The 21,414-nt window shown below is 42.0% G+C and overlaps 1 protein-coding gene across 11 annotated transcripts in view; it reads right to left on the bottom strand.

The window, feature by feature from the left end:
* EPHA5 (EPH receptor A5) overlaps positions 1–21,414 on the bottom strand; it is a 205,471-nt gene that overhangs the window by 147,289 nt on the left and 36,768 nt on the right. For all 11 annotated transcript variants that reach the window (XM_027635820.1, XM_027635819.1, XM_027635816.1 and 8 more), the window contains exon 3: positions 10,640–11,303. In XM_027635820.1, the coding sequence (XP_027491621.1) occupies positions 10,640–11,303 (664 nt within the window). The remainder of the gene's footprint in view (positions 1–10,639; positions 11,304–21,414) is intronic.

Genomic DNA, 21,414 nt, shown 5'->3' on the forward strand with positions numbered 1-21,414 from the left:
CAATGAGATGCAAGGGCTCTTGGTGCTATTTCTGCCAGGCTTCCCAGTGCAGGCATCGACAGGATGGTTTCTTTCTCTCTCTGGTACTAGCCAGACTCTCAATCTGGACCAAAATGCTTTTGCACATGAATGATCGATTAACTCTCTTGAGAATAAGTTTCTCTCCGCATCTGCCTGTGTGGGCCTACACTACTCTGACCCAAACCATATCTGTAGGCATTACCCCCGTCTAAATTCCCCACTAACAGCTTTGTTGAAGGATGCCACTGCTGTCACAACACAAGAACAGGTCCTAGTTGCTGTGACACTTCATTTGTCTGGGCAGCAGCATGCCTGGAAGGATGACTGCCCTGTTTTAGTGGAAGTATGCAAGACAATCAAGGCCAGCTAAGCAAAATAGTTTTGACGTATTAAATCATGCTTGAACTGTGAGAGCAAAGAAAAATAATGTAAAAGCTCTTCTAAAAAAAAAAAAGACTTTACAAATAAATAAATAATACAGGCCAGCCTTTTGCCCAGGGAGGGGAGAAAAGCTTTTATCTGAGCCTGACTGAGGACTTCGGGTAGACAGAGAGGGAAAGATTATTTTGCAAGACAGACACCTGTCTCTTTCTTCAGTGGTTTGTACCCATTTCCATGCATTTAACTTCTACAAAGAGTTTTTTGCTGATCACCCTCCTCTGGCAGTGAAAGAGCATCAAGTGCTCGGGCAAAAAGCAGACCCAAAATCAGGTAGGACAGGAAGACTGAAATTCCATCACCTGTATGCTTACCCCTTATGAGCACAGCTATATGCATACAAAAGCCCTGACCAACATCTGACTTGGTACTGGAGGGTCCCATGACTAGTTTTGCCACAGTACTCTGTGAGCCTTAAGCCGTTTTTACCTCAGATTCCCTCTGCAGGCACTTTGCTTTAGACATTTCAGCCTGGAATGATAATACTCAATCTGCTGCAAGTCAACCATTGCAATGCAGGAAATCTCACCAGCACAGGGTCACAGGGCATCTGCGGACCTTGGCAATTATCCATGGCATCTCCCCATCATCCTGAACCTCTTCCTCCCTGCTATGAATTTCTTCCAGTAATTAACATGCCCAATTGCCTTGGATTTATACTAATAAAACACTGGCTCCTGCCCCAAGATTCCAACATTGCTAATCTTGGAACCTTCACCAAGCCCCAGCAGTAATGAAGTCCACGGTCCTAGCTCTGTTACTGCCTGGGTTGCAGGCTATCTGCAAAGTAGCTTAGAGCTGGGAAGCTTCAACCTGCAGGTTGCTTCCACTGAATTACAAATTAGCACATTTCCCATGCTCTAAAGTAATTAAAAAGCTTCCTTTCCAGGCAGCTTTTGAAAGCAACACTGTGACCTCTGTCACCATTGCAATGGGATCACGGATTGCCCAATTCAGTGTACGATCTCTAATGCATTATTTTTGGAACTAGTACTGTACCAGAGAGACTCTTAGGACCACACAGGAGGCAGCCATTTCACTTGGTGGGTGGTTACCATGATTCTGGACTTCAACACAGATCATGTTGGCTCCCTTGGCAGGCTTGCTTTATTCAAGTAATAATAGTCACACACATGCAGAGGGACTGGAGAGTCTGCTGGGGCAGGGGATGCTTTTTTATATATATACAGAAGGTCTGGTACTCAATAACACTGAGGCTTTGGCAGTAAAAGGGACCTTTGGGCAGAGGGGCACTTCTCAGCACAGCTTCCACACTACACAGAGCCTCCACAAAGTCACAGAATATGCTGAGTTGGAAGGGACCCACAAGAATCATCCAGTTCAATTCTTAGGCCTGCACAGGACCATCCCCAAGAGTCACACTATGTGCCTGAGAGCATCATCCAACTCTTTCAGGCTTGGTGCTGTGACCACTTCCCTGCGAAGCCCATTCTAGCTCCCAACCACCCTCTGGGTAAAGAACCTTTTTCTCATATGCAACCTAAACCTCCCCTGACACAACTTCAGGCCATTCCCTTGGGTCCTGTCAGTGGTTACCACAGAGAAGAGATCAGTGTCTGCCTCTCCTTTTCCGCTCACAAGGAATTTGTAGATTGCAATGAGGTCTCCCCTCAGTCTCCTCTTCTCCAAGCTGAACAGACCAAGTGAGCTCAGCTGCTCCTCATACAGCTTCCCCAAGTCTTTCTCAGAAAAAGTACCCTCAGGTCAAGCATTTTTTTGAAGGGAGGCATCTAACTGAGGTCCAAAAGCAAGCCTTTTGCAATGAAAACTGCTCGAATTCCAGCTCTAGAGGAATGAACGGTTTGTTGTTACTTCCCAATGAATCCACCTGGAGATGAATGATCTTAAAAGGGTTTTATGTTAGTCTAAGACCATAAAAAAGCACATGAGATTAAATACAGCACTGCCTTCCAGAGCCGTGGTTCAGGCTCCAGTCTCTGGCTGGCATGGAACAACTCAGTCTCTGGCCCACGGCTGTCATTTGTAAAATGGGGAGTAGTGACTGTGACCTACTTCATAAAGTAGGTTCTTCAAGATCCAACAGAGAAGAACCCTTTGTATGACCTAGGAATGGTTTTAAGAGTCTGTATTAATTATTTCTTTCCTCACACAGAAACACTCACATCTGAAGTGCTAGCAAAATTACTCACAAGCCACTCAAGGCCTACCATGAGGACTTGGATCACGATACACTTCCACATCTCACTGCCAGAATGGGTCACAACCGAAGCTGGCACTACCTCCAGTGCCACACTGGTCAGGCAAATTTGTCAGGGGAGCTGATTCCTTCACCATCACTACCACAGGGGACTGTACAAGGATGCCAGGCTGAAGGTGCAGACAAAGATGATCTGCTGATGCATATCCTCTCCCACTCACCCTGCTTCCAGCAATATAGCTGCAAGCAGCATGGTGAGGCAAGCAGGCAGGGACAGTCTTGTCTCACCCTCCCAGCCAGTGGACCTGTTCTGATAATGCCACTGATCTGCAGCTCTTAGAGCCTGAATTTTCTGGGGAAAGAGGTGGAATTTTCCTTGACCTTAAATTGATTGACTGTCATTTACAGTGCGAAGAAAGTTGTCATCTTAAATCCCAGTTTTTCAAACTTCAGCTGTTCATTTTCAAGGACATAAATTTATAAAGATAAGACAGGCATATGAAAGCAATAAGGGACATCCCCAAGCCTCACATTGTCTCTTTTGTCTTTTTTTTCTTTAATCTGTTTTGGATATACCGTTCGGGGTTTCTATAACACCTAGCCTCACTCTCTGAGTCTGCTCCAGTATTAACAACCTCATAACCACCCTGAGGGAAATCAAAAATGGAAGCACATCAGTACCATGCTCAATACAATCTTAACTCTCTGTTGTTCATACATACAATTGAGTCTGTACTAGATTAACTTCTTCAGTGAGAGAAAATGAGCAATCTTCCAGCAAAATAGATGGGCATCTCTTCTGACATGAGGACCAGCTTCACCTCTTTCTACAGACATATGTGTTGCAATTGTCTTCCTCTAACTTCAGTCTACTGAACACTTACCTTATATGGGATACGAGTTTACACAGTTAAAGAAATAAAATTAAAAGTAAGCTGTGAATCTATTCATACAAGGCATGTAGCCTCCTGTTGTGGAGCCTGGATTTCAACCTCAGTGTTAAGCCACAGCAAGTTAAAATGGTCAAGATATAAAGCATGCAGAGAGAAAAGCTTATTATTGAAATGTCAACACATCATTAACTACTGCTAAGTGTTTCTAAATGAGAAACACAAAACCGAAACCCCAAATTATGAGCAAAACAATAGTACCACTTCATTTTAATACCTCATATAAATTAGGTGGAATGAGGGCTCTGACAAATGAGCTCTAGCAGACCTTTGGCAGTTCGAGAGGTTGCAGTTACCCTTCTGCTAAAGATCACCATCCAGGGAACGTGCCCTCAGGCTAGGGCATCAAGACAAGCCCTCCATTGGTCACATCAGATCATGGGCAGACTATCCAGCTCTGCAGAGCCCGTGGCAACTTCCAGCAATGGGACAGAGTGGGCAGCTGGGGACAGCCATACCTTAAATCAAGTCAATTAAATTCACTGCATTGCCAAACAGCATTCACGTACTTTATCCTTAGTATTTCTCCAGAGTCCTTAATTGTTTCTAAAACCCACAATTAATAAGTAAGCTGTTTCCAAGCAATTCAAAGTTGAACGTGGCAATCAAAGGAACCTAGCAGCATGGCTAACACTCCCTTTCTTCCTGCAACACCTCTCCCATTCTATATTTTAACAAATTCCCTAAGCTTCCAATGGTAAAACCAAACAAAGGCAGCTTTTTTTTTTTTTTATTCAAGTTCATATTACTTAGTTATCTAGGACTGAACTAAAAAGCATACCCTAAGATTTCCCCCAAAATATCTTATGGCTTTACACTTTTGGAGACATTTCCAAACCTTATTTTATTTGAACTGCTCAATCTATTCTTTGTGAGGGGAATAAAGTACTCCTTAACTGTCCTTCTGGAAGGTGACTGCACAGCAGCCACACTGCAAAGAACAGTAAGGTTAAGTTGATCAAAGCAATGGTCTAAAAGCACCACTGCAGAATGAAGAAAGACCTTCAGAGTCATTGGGGTTACAAGCATACAGGGTAGTGGAGAAAGTACAACTCATTAGCAAAGCATAATGTATTCCACATACATGGACATAATGAAGGCAAATATACACATGTAAAACAAAACAGAGTAATATTTAATCAGCCCCATTGCAATACAGTTTTGACTCATAGAAAACATTTCCCTGCTCTTGTTAATTATTTCAGCTGCAGAACAAAACACAAAATACATACATGCACATATCTCTCTACAGAATAAAATCCATTCCCCCTCCAGTGACAATTGCATTTTGTTGAAATGTAGCATTCAAGAGACTTTCTTTGCATTTGAAAAGAAAATACACACTGTGTGGCCAAAAACTCAGCTATTTTGACACTGGCTGCTTTTGTGCCTAATTAAAATTAACTAGGCACTTCAGCTCATAATTATATAAACACCTACCATGCTATACTCCCAGCCAATTTGGTTTTAATCAGAAAAATGCAAGAGAAGTATGAATGATGGGCAAAGAACTCCCTGGAGGGGCAACTGTATTTCCAAATTCAGTATTCTTCATATACTGAATATTTCCATCAATGTTTTCCTTGCCATGTAATCACCTCCCAGTAGAACAATTAAGAAGAGATTTTTATTTTTTTATCCCTGGACTCTGTTTGGTTTCCACTCTACTACAAAGGTAAAAGCACACTTGCCTTATTCACCTGAGTCCCAGCTGGGAAGTCTCCCACAAGACAGGCAGGATTTAGCAGTATGCTGCCTTTCTAGCATACATAACAAGGAGTTCAGAACAAGAATTCAGTCAACTTGAGGTGGAGAGGTAGGCAAGCAAGCTGCGGAGTGGACTGAAGAAAAGTTGCCCCCCTCCTGTGGCTATATCAGATACAAAACCAGAAACACTGGCTGCTTTGGAGCAAAAGCCCAAGTTCCAAAATAAGGTTACCTGTGTAGCAGCATGTTTCCATTTCCTAGAAATAAGGGGATAGGGAAGGCAACGGCTGAGCTGCTCTGCGTCACCTGAGGAAATCACACCATGAATTTGTTAAAAAAAATACAGGGTTTTTTTCATTGTGGTATCAGCTATGTGTTTCATTCACAAGTTGAGCCTCTGGGATAGCTGCTGTGCAGACTCAGAAACATGACAGTCATCAAGTGTGACTCTACCATCACCACCTTTGCTAGCCCTCAGTTGCCTCCCAACCCTCTACAGATGGTGCCTTCTGCTACCCACCAGCTGAGAGTCACTATCTCTGCCTGCTTACTCCTGCACAGCTGCAAATAAACAATTGCCTCTGACTATCCTTCTAATAGCTGATCAACAGGGATGCAATCACTGCTCTGGGAAAGTGCTTTCAAACATCTGCACTGATTGCATTGCTTTTGGAGGAAGACGAGTAGCTCTGCTTCACCCCCAATAAGCCAGTAACAAAATCATCTGAGAACTGATTCAGCATGTAAACTTCTGATCTATGTAAGCTAGCTACCTATGTAAATTAGTTTTAATTATGTCCAGAATAAAAGACCTGTGAACACATTTTTCTGCAGCCTTTTGTTATCTGTAAGAAACTCATTTCTCTTGGCAAGTGCTCAGCTGAATCACATCATAAGTAAAGAATAATCAGAAAAAATAAATATTGTTTTATAAATGCAGTGAGGTATGTTCAGCAAAGTTGATTCAGGGAAGAATAATCAAACAAGCGTCAATATTTAAGACAATAGAAGGGCTTGAATATTCTAGAGCTGTTTTGGAAAAAAATAATCCAGGTGTTTCCTCTGGCAGAAACTCCTTTCTAAAACCAGAAACCATACCCTAAACCCATCCTTCCTCCAGCTCTCGCTTTCAATGTTTTTCCTCAGAAGACAGCAACGGTGAAGGAAGATATCACTAAGTTTTCCTCTGTTAGTTTTTTCAATTCTAACATCTGTAATTTGACCATACCTTCTAGCTAGCTAAAACCAGCTGTACTCTTTTTGATGTCTCTTCAAGTGGCAGTCTGTACTGATTCTTGGAAAGGAGAGTGTTATGCTTTCCTGAACTCATTACTCACCTTTTCACTTTGGCTCTCATTCTGTGAAGTTTTTCTTTTCTTCCTATTTTTACTCAAATATTTAATTAATCTGTGCTTAAGCTCTAAAAGCATATGAAAAAAGATCAGTCTCTGCAAATCAATTACATCTGCAGTTACTATTCTGCAGCTCCCTGGACATTAGCAGAACCCCACCACTGCAAATGTATTTGGGTCTCATTAGCTTAATATGTCAACATCTCCTCCCTTCCAGTAGCACGGGCTCAACTGCCTTTAAAGGCAAAATATAAGCCCTTTTTGCTTCTCATTGAAAACATACTGGGCTGAAGGTGAGAATGTGCCAGAAAGTGGCCTTTTCACAGTTTTCGTTTCCTACACAAACCTCAGTGGTGAGCTCTGCTATGTATAGTAAGCAACTAAAACTGAAGTTACAATAAAACTCACCTATGCCAGTGAAGGAAGAAGGAAAGCACAGACTGGGCAGATAATATTTTTTTTGGCCAAGCTCCTAAATGGGTAAAGGCAGAAATGTCAGTGACACCACATAAAGTTTTACAGCATTTTAGGATCTGGCCCTCAGCTTTGATTGAGTGCTGCCTGCTAAGGCGGAGACCACCATTAGGAGACTCGAAACTGGCCAAGCAGACTCGAAAGTGGGCATTTTTCTCAAGGATTTATTCAGAGAGCACCAGCTGAACTGAGGCAGAGCCAATAATCATGAGTCCTTTAGTGGCATCAAATCACCACTCTGGAAAACAGCACAGAAATTCACAGAGCAACTGCTTTCATTTCTCTTATTAACTAGTACAGCAATTTATTCTTGTGAATAATGAACCTTAACACTGCTCCTTTAAAAACATGTCCCAGCATAGTCACAATTTACCTCTAGTTGTCCCTAGTAGTTGCTGATAAATGGGCCATGTTGCCAAAGGAGGTGTAAAGACACAAGTCATTTGGGTTCCTTACCCTAACTATTACCTAGCTGCTTAAGTTAATTGACAGAGTGAGCACATTATATAAGGAGATGAGACCACGTCATATTTACAACCTCAGAGTCCCCAGTGAGAGAAATTGCTCAGCTGTTACTGTCAGTGCCTTCTTCAAACAGGAAACCTGCTGACAAGATGATGAATTCAGAACATCGTTGCCAATTAATGATTTGTAGGCAGAAGGGATTTCAATAGTTCCCATATGTTTGTGAGGATGACTGGGGTTTACATCACCTCTAATAAAAGAGTGTAGTCTCCTCTGTCCAGACGTGACACTAGAGATTGGAAAATGTCATCTTTGCAGAAGAAATTTTAATAAAAAAAGCCAGGCTCTTCTGGGTTGAAAATGTTCCCCAAAGCATGGTCACTAATAATCTGCTTATGTCTAAGTGAAAAGCAAACAGGGAGAACCTGTAAGATGCACCCAAGTGATTTACAAACCAAAGGTCAGAAGTTATTTAGGTTTTTGTCAAAGCTACATCACAGAGTGCCAGGACCATCATTACGGCAGCCAGAAGCATGTAGTGCATTTCCTTAACATCAGTCAGACTGTGCAAAGAAAAAAAAGGTAGCATTTACAAACACATAGGACCTTTCTTAGTGCTACTTCTTCTGCTTTTAGGTTGCAAAGTTTAACTTCACTGTCCCAGAAAAAAAATCTTATTCTTGTGAATATAAAAATAACCAAGCCAGAAAGCATTTTACTCACACAGAGTATCAGCATGAACTCCATACATGCTGAACACAGACCTCCTGAATGGCCTAAGGCTGAATGTCTCCTATCGACTGAGCATCTCAGAGCCAACCAGCAGGGAATGCTTGGCAAGATGACCCGGGTTAAACATAGGACATCCAAATGGGGCCCTCAAACAGACTTTGCCAGAGGCACTCAAGTCCCATTGATTTGGTGATGGAATTTAGGGCTATCCCACAAAAAAGAATTATGGGCTTTAGCACATCTAGAACAATTAAAGTGATGAACTCCTGTCAAGAGTGCAGGCTGTAGATGAAGCAGAAGAGTAGTTTACGTGGATATGCTTTAAGGACAAGGCAAGGGTACAATTCCACAGAACATCTTTATGCTTCCTAATTATGATCACAGGCCTACCCAATAAAGTCATAAATTGCGAGGCCAGACACTGTCCTCTCAATTGAGTAAGAAAAATAAAAAAACCCACATGTCTCAAAACAGAAAGCAGAACCTAATCACTAAGATCATCTGAAAGAACACCCCAGATTGCTATCTCAACACTACTAGAGATCCAACCACTCTACAAGCACGGTATGTTCTTCAAAGATAGTCTGAGGTTTCTAGTTTAATCCATAGCTTTTTTCTTTTTTTAATGGTGTATTGTTTGTTTTTCGGATCTTTAAGAGCACTTTGAGAGATCTCATGCTGGATTTGATAGGTGACTCATGGATGTACTCCTTTATTCCAAAAATTCTTACAGGTGGACTAATGTCAGTTTGTAGACAAAGCACCAAACCAGTGCATGTTATTCTGTGACATGGTATTTTCAGCCATAATTAGGGAAAACCTTGCCGATCTATTGACCCACATCACTCATCTGTGACAGTCTATATTTCCTCAACTTGGGATGATGTTGATTTTAGCTCCCCTCTTGTACAGTATCAAATATCAAGTCAGTCTGTTCTTCCCCCTTAAAAAGGAGAAATAGCTTTATTGGCACAGGAAAAACAAAACCAAGACAGATTTTGCTGTATTGACTACATCTGTAGAAAAACGTCACTCCACATGCTGTTTACTAGGGGTTTCTCCAACACAAACATATCTACATTTTCTTTTCAAGTCAATGCTTGAAGAGACTTGAACTACATAATCTTCAGGGGCGCAAGCATATGACCAAGGACTAAAGGATCAAGGCCACTGTTTGCTTTGGGTATGCACTGATCTATTCTTTGCACCACTCTACAAACACTAATGAGTGTCTGGAGTGAGGTGAAGAAAAAATGCAACACAGATTTTAGTTGAAGAGGAATCCCTCTGCCTTCCCCACAGCATCTATAACTATCTATCTATCTATAACTAAGCAGCTGCAAGTACAAGGCAATGAAGATGGAACTGATAATCAATATACAATACTTTTGCAAAAAACAAAATGTACTGAAATCTTTTTTGTTTGCCCTTCTCTTCTACAACCAAATCAGTTTTAGGCTACCTGTTATGTATTTAAAATGGAAGGGCGAATTTTATAAACAAATATGTAATACAGCAAACCATAAAATGATAAAGTGAGATTATACACTCAGAGTATATTGTTGTTCTTTAGGAGTATTCTTTTTTAAGTCTTGAGCTTGAGATACCCTAATTCTCTTCCACAAGGCCTCTGATGATTCAGGAGGCCTATGCTGACCAGCAACTTGTGAACCTCAGCCAGCTACTTGTGTGAAAAACTTCAGCACATATGGAAGCATTTTTACCAGTGCAGCTTTAGGTTTAACTTCGAACAGCTGAGCAGCTTTGTATTAAAATATTTACCAGAGAGGAAAATCAACCAACTCACAGCATATCAAGTACCATTACACCCTCCCAGCCCCCCCCCAGTGATAAAGAAAGGAAAACATACTCCTTCAAATACAAAACCAAAATGCATCTTGCATAGGGAGATTAATTTCGTATATTCCCTGGTATAGCCCAGAAAAAAAGAAACAAAGCTTCTAAAATTCATAAGGAAAACCTGATTTTGAGGAAAAGTAACATAAACCTTAAAATAATAGGTAAGACTGCAATTGCCCCATGGACCCAACAGTACAGTGCTCCAAAGATAATACTAGAATGTCAGATTCTCCTTGTTCACAGCCCTGCAAGCACCAGAAGGACCTGTACATAGGTGTCATGTGCCACTACATCCAGCCAAGGCCTCTGTCTCCATGCTGTAACAGTTATTTGAAGGACCTCAGCAGAACTGAGAACCTGACTATCAACTCAACCACGCACGAAAAACATGCAAGAGAAGGAAGCCAAGACAGCACATCACCTTGGAAGCTCAGCAAGGTACCCTCCCTGCAAACCCTTACCTTGGCAGGTGTTGTTCTTCTCCTCGTACCCTGCCTTGCACAAGCACTTCCCGATGGGCACCAGCCATTCCCCCTCAGCACTGCAGTGCATCTTTGGTGCCTCCTCAGTCACTGAGTGGTTGATGCAGACACCTGACACCTCCAGGAGCTGTGAGGAATCTGCACCTGTAATGGTGTCAGGAAAGCGGGCCAGGTTGCGGATTACTGATGGGCACTTCTTGTAGTACACGCGCACGGAGACCAGGGCAATGCAGGCACCCACATCCTGGAAAGCGAGGTAAAATCCCTTTTTTGTTAAGGGCCCAACATCTCGCACCTCTGTGTTTAGCTTCATAACTCTATCGCCAAGGTCTAACTCTGTGAAACTCTCATCAGCAGCAATAGTATCAATCTTGATGTACTGGTTTTCTTTGATGTTTCTCCCATCTTCATCATCTGATTCGAAGTAATACATGTTAAAAGTCTCTTTGCAAGTCCCAAGTCCTCCTGGAAGGCTGTTACAGTCCCTCAGGGTGAATTTCAGCTCAATGAAGATGCGGGATGCCCCTTCATTAGAGATCCAGCTGGTCAGAAGCCAGTTGTTCTGATTTTGTTCCATTACCTTGCATACTTGGTATGTGTGTATCGGAGCGTAGTTTTCATCCACCTCACCAATTTCTTCCCACTGTATAAAAAGGAAAAATGTTACTTTTTAAAAAAGTTACAGCTCCTGCAAAATCTTACCTTTCCCTTCTAAGAGCATCTTGAGCTTCAGAGGCTCAGGAGGACATCTAGGGGGAAAAAATATTTTAATTGCCAAGTTTTCCATATTAGAGGTTTGATACATTCTTGATAAAGTCAGATAAAAGATATTTTATAAATAGAAAAAGATGCTAGTTAAATTATTGTTTCAGTGGGAAAACATAGTGCTGGGTTTGTCCACTAGTATTCTATTTGGAAAGAAAACAAAAGCAGATGGGGCCATTTCCATGGCCTTTTCCAATGCTTCCACATAGGAGAAAAAAAAAAAAAAAGCTATTTACAGTTCATCTGTCCCCATTTCCCCAGGCTCCTTTCTACCACATCCTCAAATTGCTGCCCAACACAAAGAGGACCACATTTCTGCAAGCTATTCTCCCCCGCCAAACACTGTGCCAGAAAATCAGTCGAGTGATACATAAAATAAATTGTCCTTTGCTCTCTCCAAGCATGCTAGTCAGAGGAGTTCTTGTGCATGCAAAGAGAAGATTACTTTCAATACAGATTACTGGGATCTGCAAATCTTGAGCTGTTTATGTGTTATACAGGTTTTTAAGCAGAGCTCCAGTTAACTTTTCACAGCTGTTTGTGGGAATTGTAGCAACTGGTTGTTCATTTTATTTTAGCCACACTCTGAAGTGCATTACTTGGAAGAAATGCTTTTCCCTGATCCAGCACAGAGTCAGTAGCATCACAACAGTGCTTACAACAGACACACAACATTAATGTTTCCTCTCTGCTTTTGACAACAGAGAGATTAGATGTAAGAACAGCAAGGAAATCAAGAGAGCCAGTGTTCGTTTCAGTTTTGTTTCCTTCTACTTTTGACCTGCTCATCTGCAAGGGTTTAATTCCCCAAGCTTGGTCCATCTTCTGCTCAGCATTACTGCCCACATTTAGCCACAGCTGTGGACACAGCACAAAACAAACACACAGAGCATAATTTAAAGGCACTCCAGTACAAGGTAGTAGATATATTACAATCTGCATATTTTCTTAGGCCAATGGCCGAATTTTTTCACTGGAAATACAGCCTGAGATGAAGTTGAGAGTGTTCTCAATTCAGATGCCATTACTACAGAACTCATAGAGAACACCCTCAGAGTCAACTTAACAATGAAGTTCTTTTAAGGGAAATGTTCTTACGTTTTAAATTAAAATGGCAGCAATCAGTGACATAAGAACATAACTTGATGCTACAGTCCAAAATGAGTTATAAATACCACTAGAAAAAAAGCATTTCTTCTCCTCCCTGACCTGGGATGTGAAAGTGGGGACTTGGGCAATTTCAGGATGACATGCCCACTGCGAAGTGTACAGTTCCTATGTACCACCAGTCTTCCCAATGAGGAACCTATCCTGAAGATATTTTTGTCATACCAAGCAGTATTTTCATTTCTAAACCCTTTTTATGCCTCTGGGCTTCAACAGACCACAAACCTACCATGATTAATGTGTACTTGTCACTTCACCCTTCTTGGTAGTGCCACAGAGTTAGCCAATGATATGCCTACAGTGAAAACCAGCCAGATCTGTGCAGGATTCATTCCTATCTTTAGGAGAGGCAATTAACAATTATGAAAAGTAGAGTCATTGAGAAAACACACAGAAAAAGTTCGCAATACAGTATAATTCTGTAGCTAGATTCTCTATGCTCCAGTAAATGTGTGTGGGGGGGTTTGATATCTGACACTAAAAGCAGAAAAACACCATTCTTCAACTAGTGTGGTTAATTTAGGTGATAAATATGTTGCACGTACATACTTCCAAGTGGATTTGTCTAACATTGTGCTGGTTTCAGCTAGGATAGGGTTAATTTTCTTCATAGTACCTACTATAGGACTATGTTTGGGATTGTGCTAGAAACACTGCTGTGATACAGAGATCTTTTAGTTATTGCTGATCAGCGCTTACACCAAGTCAAGCCTTTTTCTGCCTCTCACACCACTCCACCAGTGATGGGATGCACAGGAAGTTGGGAGATGTCACAGCTGGGACAGCTAACCCCAACTGACCCAAGGGATATTCTATACCATACTGTGTCATGCTCAGCACATAAAGCTGGGCAAAGAAGAAGCAAGGGGGGACACTCAGAGTGATGGTGTTTGTCTTCCTAAGTCACCATTATGTGTGAAGGAGCCCTGCTTTTGTGGGGATGGCTGAACACCTGTCTGACCCTGGGAAGTGGTGAAGGAATTCCTTGGTTTGCTTTGCTTGTGTGGCTTTCACTTTACCTATTTTAGTGTCTTTATCTCAACTCATGAGTTTTCTCACTTTTACTCTTCTGATTTGCTCACTCGCTGCGGGAGGAGTGAGCAAGAAGCTCTGTGGTGCTTAGTTGCCAGCTGGGGTTAAACCACAACAGTCCTTTTTGATGCCCAGTGTAGGGCTGGAAGGGTTTGAGATGATGACAAATTTGATTTGAAGGTGCTAGATTGAATTTATAGCTGCTAGTGCTGTTTAGCTATTCATTGTCTGGCTCCTGGGCTTGCCACGGGGCTTGATTGCCTTACTGAAGCCTAGTGCTCATTAGTGGCTGCTCTTTGGTTTCACTGCTTGCTGAACTGCTGATCATCTTACTCTGCCATGCCTGGGAACATTCTGATATCAGCAGTGGCAAAGCACCCAGGATGGCAGATGTCCAGGCCATCGCTGGTGCTTTTGTGATGCCTATACTGGACATGCTTTGGCGAAACAAACACCTGAAGAAAAGTACAAAGATCAGTGTTTGCAGAGCCATAGTGCTGTCTACTCTCTTATACGGATCTGAATCATGGGTCATCTACCGCCACCACCTGCGTCTCCTAGAACGCTTCCATCAACGCTGCCTCCGTACAATCCTTAACATCCACTGGTCAGATTATGTGACCAATACATCCGTTCTAGAACAAGCAGCAGTCACAAGTATTGAGGCCATGTTACTGAGAACACAGCTGCGTTGGGCAGGGCACGTCTCAAGGATGAAGGACCACCGCCTCCCTAAGATCCTGCTTTATGGTGAACTTGCCACTGGCTGCTGCATGAGAGGAGCCCCAAAGAAAAGATACAAGGACTCCCTGAAACAACATCTCAGCCTTGGCCATATTGACCACCATAACTGGTCTACTCTGGCCTCCAATCGGGAGGTCTGGAGACACTTGTATTGGCCTTTTCAGCCACCAACGTACTTGCAACAAACATGGGTAGAGACCTTCCCAAATCTTCGTTCGCGGAGCCCAGCCATGATGACTGGACATGCAGGAATTTCAGCGTGAACTCAAGTTGATGGGAGTGCACCTTCACATGGGAGAAGAACCCTAAGCATCTGTGGCTGTGGATACCTCCACGCCGGAGCAGGTACATCACAAAGCACCTATGGCCATGATTATGTCTGTGTTGCAGCACGTATACCCCGATGAGATAAGGCTCCACTTAGAGCAGGTAAAATCCTAAGGGACTACAGTCTGTGGATAAGTCCAAAATGGAGCAGGGGCAAGGAGAGGAGCTCATTGCAACATTACACCAAATGGTCTGGTCCAAAGGGACCATGGGTGGAGATTGTAATAAAAATAGCTTTAAATTATCGTCACCCAGGATTTGAGCTGCATGTTACATGAGTTACTATAGCAAGAACTCCTTGTTGCTAGCCAGGGTAAGAATAAGGGGAGGAGTTCATTGCAATGTTAAACCCTATATCCTGGCACAAGGGAACAGGGGGTGGAGACTGTAATGGATATACCTTTAAATTCTTGTAAACCATGATCAGAGTTGCATTTTATAGGATTTATTAAAGCAGGAACCACCTGAAATAGCGGAGGACAAACCTTAGAAGAAACAGTGCAAATGCAGCAGTGACCTTACCTGAGCTGGCTTTGGTGCCCAGGAGCTCCATGCAACGCACCACCTTCCCTGTCCCGAATGACCACCATAACAGATGGAGCCCAAAGTCATGGACTAAAAAGACTCAGTGGACATTTTGGAAACAGTTTATATGTGTGGTCCATAGACTAAGGGAATGATATCTGTGTAATATATCAAATGACGGGAAGGCAAGTGGTTAATGAGGTTGTATGGGACAGTGTGGAACCTAAGCAAGATGTAAATGGTATGGAATAAGGAGTGGAGAATGTGCTGGTTTTGGTTAGGATGTAGTTAATTTACTTCATACTAGCTCATATGGGGCTATGATTTGGTTTCGTGCTGAAAACAGTGTAGATAAAACAGGAATGCTTCTGATACAGCTAATCAGTGCTTACACCATGTCAAGGCCTTTTCTGTCACTCACACTTCCCCCACCAGTGAGGGGACTGGGGTGCACAAGTTGGGAGGGGACACAGCCAGGACAGCTGACTCCAACTAACCAAAGGGATGTTCCAGACCATATGGCCTCATGCCCAGCAATAAAAATCACAGTAAGAGTGATGGCATTTGTCTTCTCAAGTCACCATTATTCTTTCCTGATGGCTGAACTGCCTACCCCCAGGAAGTGGTAAATTAATTCTTTGGTTTGCTTTGCTTGTGTGCATAGCTTTTGCTTTATCTATTTTAATGACTTTATCTCAACTCACAAGTTTTCTCACTTTTCTGATTTGCTCACTCACTGGGAGGGAGTAAGTGAGGGGCTGCGTGGTGCTTAGTTGCTGGCTGGGGTTAAATCACAACGATCATGACACTATATAAAGGTGAAGTCTTATTTTTATCAAGGTGGTGATTCTCCATTAGATGAAAAGGGAGAGTATCTCTCCACCTCCTCCAATGCATGCGGAGGTCCCTGCCAAATCAGCCCAGGGAACAAATGACCATGTACCAATATAGCCCAGGAAAGACCTAATGACTTTAAAACTTTGCTTTTTGTGGCTGAAAGTCAGAGGATCATTTGAACAACTGTTCACATCAACCAGCATATATGAAGAAGTGTTAACCTCCAGCAGGAAGTGGTGCAAAGCATTTCAAAACTGGAAATTGCTCAGACCAGTTTTAGCAAGTGGAAAAGTGTATGGATGGCGATAAAGGTACATAGTGTAGCTCCATACAACATTAGAGAGCATTAATGTGTATTTCTTTCATAAAACTGACATTTACAATGAATGACTGTGATGTTGCAGTAAAATCATTAGTGACCTAACTTGAAGGCATACTGAAAAACATCACTTGACTTTTTTCACACTTGCCAGGTCAATTTTCAAGGACCCAACCATCATGCTCTCCGGAGTTATGAAATTAAGCTCATTTCCACTACTGCTCCAGGAGCTGTGCTTTTGGGAGTGATTACAAAGTTCATTTGTTCAAAAGCCCAAATGCAGTGATTCTAATAGCTGCTTTCATGCACTGAGAGCACTAAACACCATGAGGAGAAAGGTCCAAGCATAAATACATCAATCAACTGAGCTAGAGTCTAATCTCAGCTGCAAGAAATGGTAAAACAAGTCAACATCTCAGGCTTCAGGATGTGCTGTTCTTACAGTACCATACTGTGGATCAGAGAGAGTCCTGCCATCATCACCTGACATCAAAACTAAAGCAATCATCAGAGATCATGAGGAAGGGGAGGTGCTAATGAGCTGAGGCTGCTTATCTCTGTATAATCCCCAAGGGAAAGACAAGCAGATTTTATAAGAGCAGCCAGTATTGTGCAAAATCTGTGCTCTGTCATTTAATCTTCTTCTCTCCTATCTGCATGTAGGAGTACACCATTTCTTTCTCTTCAGCTGGGTCTGCCTCCCTCCCAAGACTGCAGGCAGCCTGCTACGGTTCTGCTTTTACATCTCTTCACGATACGGAGATGGTGGTAAGAGTCCCTGCACCTTCTGCCTGGTCCCAGCTTCCCAATCACTGCAGACATCAGACAAGTATTTCAACCAACAAAGAAATACAAGCTAGAGGAAGAAAGGCAGCACCTTACAGTTAATGAAAAAGAAAACTCACCACATTAAAGAGACAGCATCTAGCTGAAAATTAAAGGCGTGAAAAAAAATTAAGTACAACTGAAAAATTGTGTAATTCCTCTCTGCAGCACATAGTTTTTGAGATATAAATCAACCCCATCTGCAGGATTAAAACAAAAATGCAACCATTAATTTGGTGGTAAATGTTTTCTCTACATCTTTAATAGCCCTAAGAAGGAAAACACAAATGCATTTCAATGGCCTGATGTTAAATCATTTATAGAAGACCTACTTCTGAATCAGAAATTTCCAGCACACTACTGCTGGCAAGTTAAAGACTGCACTCAGCTCCATCAATAGGAAGCACACAGTTCATTCAAGCTGTCTGCCTATAGAAAGGCCAAAGATATCACACAACTAACTAAAAATATAAGACTTAAAAATACATTCAGTGGAGCAGCCTTGAGTTAAATGGACAATTTTAAAACACATTCACCAGCTGTCTGCTACTCAGGCTTGTTTCTAATCTCTGAGATTCCAGGACTGCCATTTGCTACCACAGCACAGTGAAAGGCTGCTGCCCCCAAAAAAACCAAATACTGACAGCAGGAATAAGCATTTCAGAGCTTTTGTCTATTTGGTTTTGGGTTGGGCTTTTTTTTGTTTTGGTTTGGGTTTTTTTCAATAGGAATTTTTGTTACTGGTCATCAGTAACTCACTATCTTTAGCAGCCATTTAAGGTAGTGTGAAAATTTCAAGCCTTGTTCCAAAGTCCACACATCCCTGTGCATCTGAAAGAGAAATTAGGCATTTAGCAAAATCCTAGAAATCTTAAGAGGGAAAAGCAGCTTAAGTGCATTAAGCAAAGCTGTTTCTAAGACTTACCTGAAACCTTCCCAGCAGGACTCCCTCTCTCCAAAGGCTGTGCAACCTGCCTCTCTTTCCACTACCTATTTTGTAAGCTCCATGGATACGAGAAGACTCATCCTCTCATTTCATTTTTCCACCCCACCATGTGCAGCTCTGCAACATATGCACGTTAACTCTGGTATCTGCTGGCACAAAAATGTAAAACTGGAAGAGGATTTATGCATTTTTACCTTCTTTTCTTTTTGGAGAAACACAAGCCTGGCACAGATCTTTGATCCCAGGCTTTGAACGTGTGAAAATACTGGAGATACTTCATTCTTTGCCCACAGGAAGGCAATTTTACCCCAAAATACTGCTGTTAAACCCATTATGAGCACATACTGGTGCAGAGGATAGCATGGTGTGCTGCTATGCAATCCCTGTGCCAAGTTAAAAGGGGACACCTGACGCCCTTCTAGAAGGGCAGACCAGCCTAGTATTCAGTTCTGTACTATTTATCCTGCCTTTCATCCTGGTAATATTTGGGCAGACTCTTCGATTTCCTTTTATGCAGCTGATGTTAAGACCTGGCTGCCAATCAATAGCCTCCAGCTTAGCTCCCACACAAACGTTCCCTCCTGCTACTCAACTTTATCTTGCAACTTGCTCCTTCCCTCCCTTTGCTGCTCTCCTCCCATCACAAAACCCAAAAACTTGTGGCTTTTTCATTTTTTTTAGCTGCCTGCTGGTTTCCACTTGCTATCATATTACAAAGTTAAAGCAAATAAGCAGCAGGCTCTCCCCTGTGCAGTTTAAGTCACTTCAGTGAGGTCACTTAAGGCTAAATCTCTAGTGAAAGCCAGGCAGAGCACCATGCATTTTTTCTTCTGCACTGCAGAAGGTTTTGCAGGGCTGTGCTAGCTGTAAAATGAGGCTGACTGTGTCACTATCTTGCCTATTGCAAAACACCACTTACAAAAACACCAGTTCCAAGATTCAGCTACTTCAAAGCCTGCCATCAAATATTGCCAGTTTTATCAACACATACTGTGATATATAGCATTGCTCAGAGAGTTTTTGCTTTTCCTGGGGGTGTTTCAGTCTTCATTAAATGGGTTTTGCTTGCTCAAAGAACAAGAACACAAAATACGAAGCACACAAAAGTCATGTTATTTTTAGCCCCCGCTACAGCAATGCTAACCTCAGGATTGGCAGGAGCAAAAGAGTTTTATCTTGAACACTGGCAAGAGCTTTATGTATAATCTATATGACCTACCGATCATGGCAGAGTCCACCAGCACCTGAATGGTGCACTTGAGAAGCCTGGTCCCCTCTCACAACAAAGGACAATGATCCAAACCAGTCTCAAGCAGTAGAAAAATGCAGTAACCTCAAACAATGCTGCAAGTTTGCAAGTCTGCTCTTCCCGATGGAGGAGTAGTGTGAGGAGCAGAGCAGAGACATGGCAAGCAGCTCACATCTACAGGATAAATGGTGCCCACTAAATGCCACCTCTGGACAGAAGAGAATCAAAATAGCTTTGTCCAGCTCACTGGACCCTGTTTAAAACAAGAGCTCTTGGGCAACAATTTTTAAGCATTTGTGCCACTATACACAGGTTTAAAGTTAAAATTCTGCTTTGGGGCAGGATGCTTGCTCACTCGGACAGCCTAACAGCTTCCACCCTCCTGCCCTACACCAACCAGTGGAAGATTACCAGATAGAGCCATGTGACTTTTTCTAGTAAATCAAATGTTTGAATTAAAAATAATCAGGAAATCAAATTAATGTACTTGGATCAAGTCAGGAAAGGAGGACAGGGGACAAAAAAATAGGAAAGGAGAAACCAGTGATTTTGATAGACTCATCTTCTCCTCCTGAAATTAAACAAATCAGAGAGCAGATTAAAAAAATACAAAAAAACCTGTTCTAGAGTAATCCAAACTAGTTCTTTCAACCTCAAAGACAGTTTTAAATTTCAGCTACCAAACAACAAAAAAATGTATTGCTTGTACAAACTTCTCCAATACCAACATCTACTTTTATAATGCAAAAGGTAAAGTAATCCTTGCATAGTCTCAGTGTGTTTTTTAGGGGTTTGGAGCTCATTTAAAGGGCAGGGGCCAGTGTCAAAACAAACTGCAATGAGTTCAATACAAACAGTATTTGGCACTGTGTTTACTAAAACCTTTAAATACCAGAAGCAGTTGTGGCTGCCTGAGATCTTACCATTTCTATATGTCCGACAGTCCCCCCCACCAAGGCTCAAGCCTGATTTGGATGGCAATTTTACAACCAAGATATTTATACATACAGAAATATATTCCTACTGACAGCAGCTACTAGTCAAGCAAAAAACATAATGGATAACAGAGGACAGAGAGCATCTGATTAACCTCCCTACTCAGGCCGAAATCTGGTTTAATGAAAGCTGAGTTTCCAAAGAAGGATCTTAAAATTTTCTGGTGGTTTGTCACATTCCCATCAATTTCTCCAAGTAGAAAAATAAAATAAAAATAAGAATAGTAAAACTTTCAGGCTGCTCTTCTAATTTTACTACTGTGTTGCAGTTTTCTGCTGTTTCTTACAACGCCACTCTGGTCACTAAGATGCATAGTCTGGTTAACACACAGCTTCAGAATATCCTGAAGTTAATTACCTCAAGTAAAAGTGAGTTTCCTCACTCATTACAGGAGATTGCTCAGCCAGAAGCTAAGGAACATTTTTCATAAACTAAAACAAAAGTAGGGGAAGTAAATAGCAAAGAAGTATGAACTGGAAATTTAAAGCATCTTTCTGAGATATGCCACATGAGACTAGTGAATTTTTTTTTTCATCTCTATATTAACCAAACACATGATACTTGCCTAGCAGAAAGCAAACTTAAAAAGTCACTTCCATTACCAGTCCCTCCCCACAAATAACCCCCAACAAATAACAAAAACCACAAACCCCACTGTAAAGAGCAAATTCTCACTGCAGCAATGTTATGGGAACTGTCAGACTTGCTTCTGAATGATCCCTTTCACCATGTGGGCAACAAAGATGTTAAGAGGAGAAAAAGAGCCTTACTCCACAATAAAAGCTACTCCCCACTGCATCAAGATGTAATAAGGCTCAATTACACTCAATGCCAAGGCTTTACTTTTGGCTTGCACTGTGACAGAGGGCAGGAGAAGGAATAGTAAAGATGGGGGAATGATTAATGTTTCATCTCCACTATAAAACAACTATACTGAAAATTAGTTGGGTGAATGTTCATAGCACCACTGTGCTCCATCCCAACTCCATTGCTGCCAACTGCACATTCCAATACTCTGAACA

The sequence above is a fragment of the Corapipo altera genome, unplaced genomic scaffold, assembly GCF_003945725.1.
Source record: "Corapipo altera isolate COAL_440 unplaced genomic scaffold, ASM394572v1 22b, whole genome shotgun sequence".
NCBI classification, from domain to species: Eukaryota; Metazoa; Chordata; class Aves; order Passeriformes; family Pipridae; genus Corapipo; species Corapipo altera.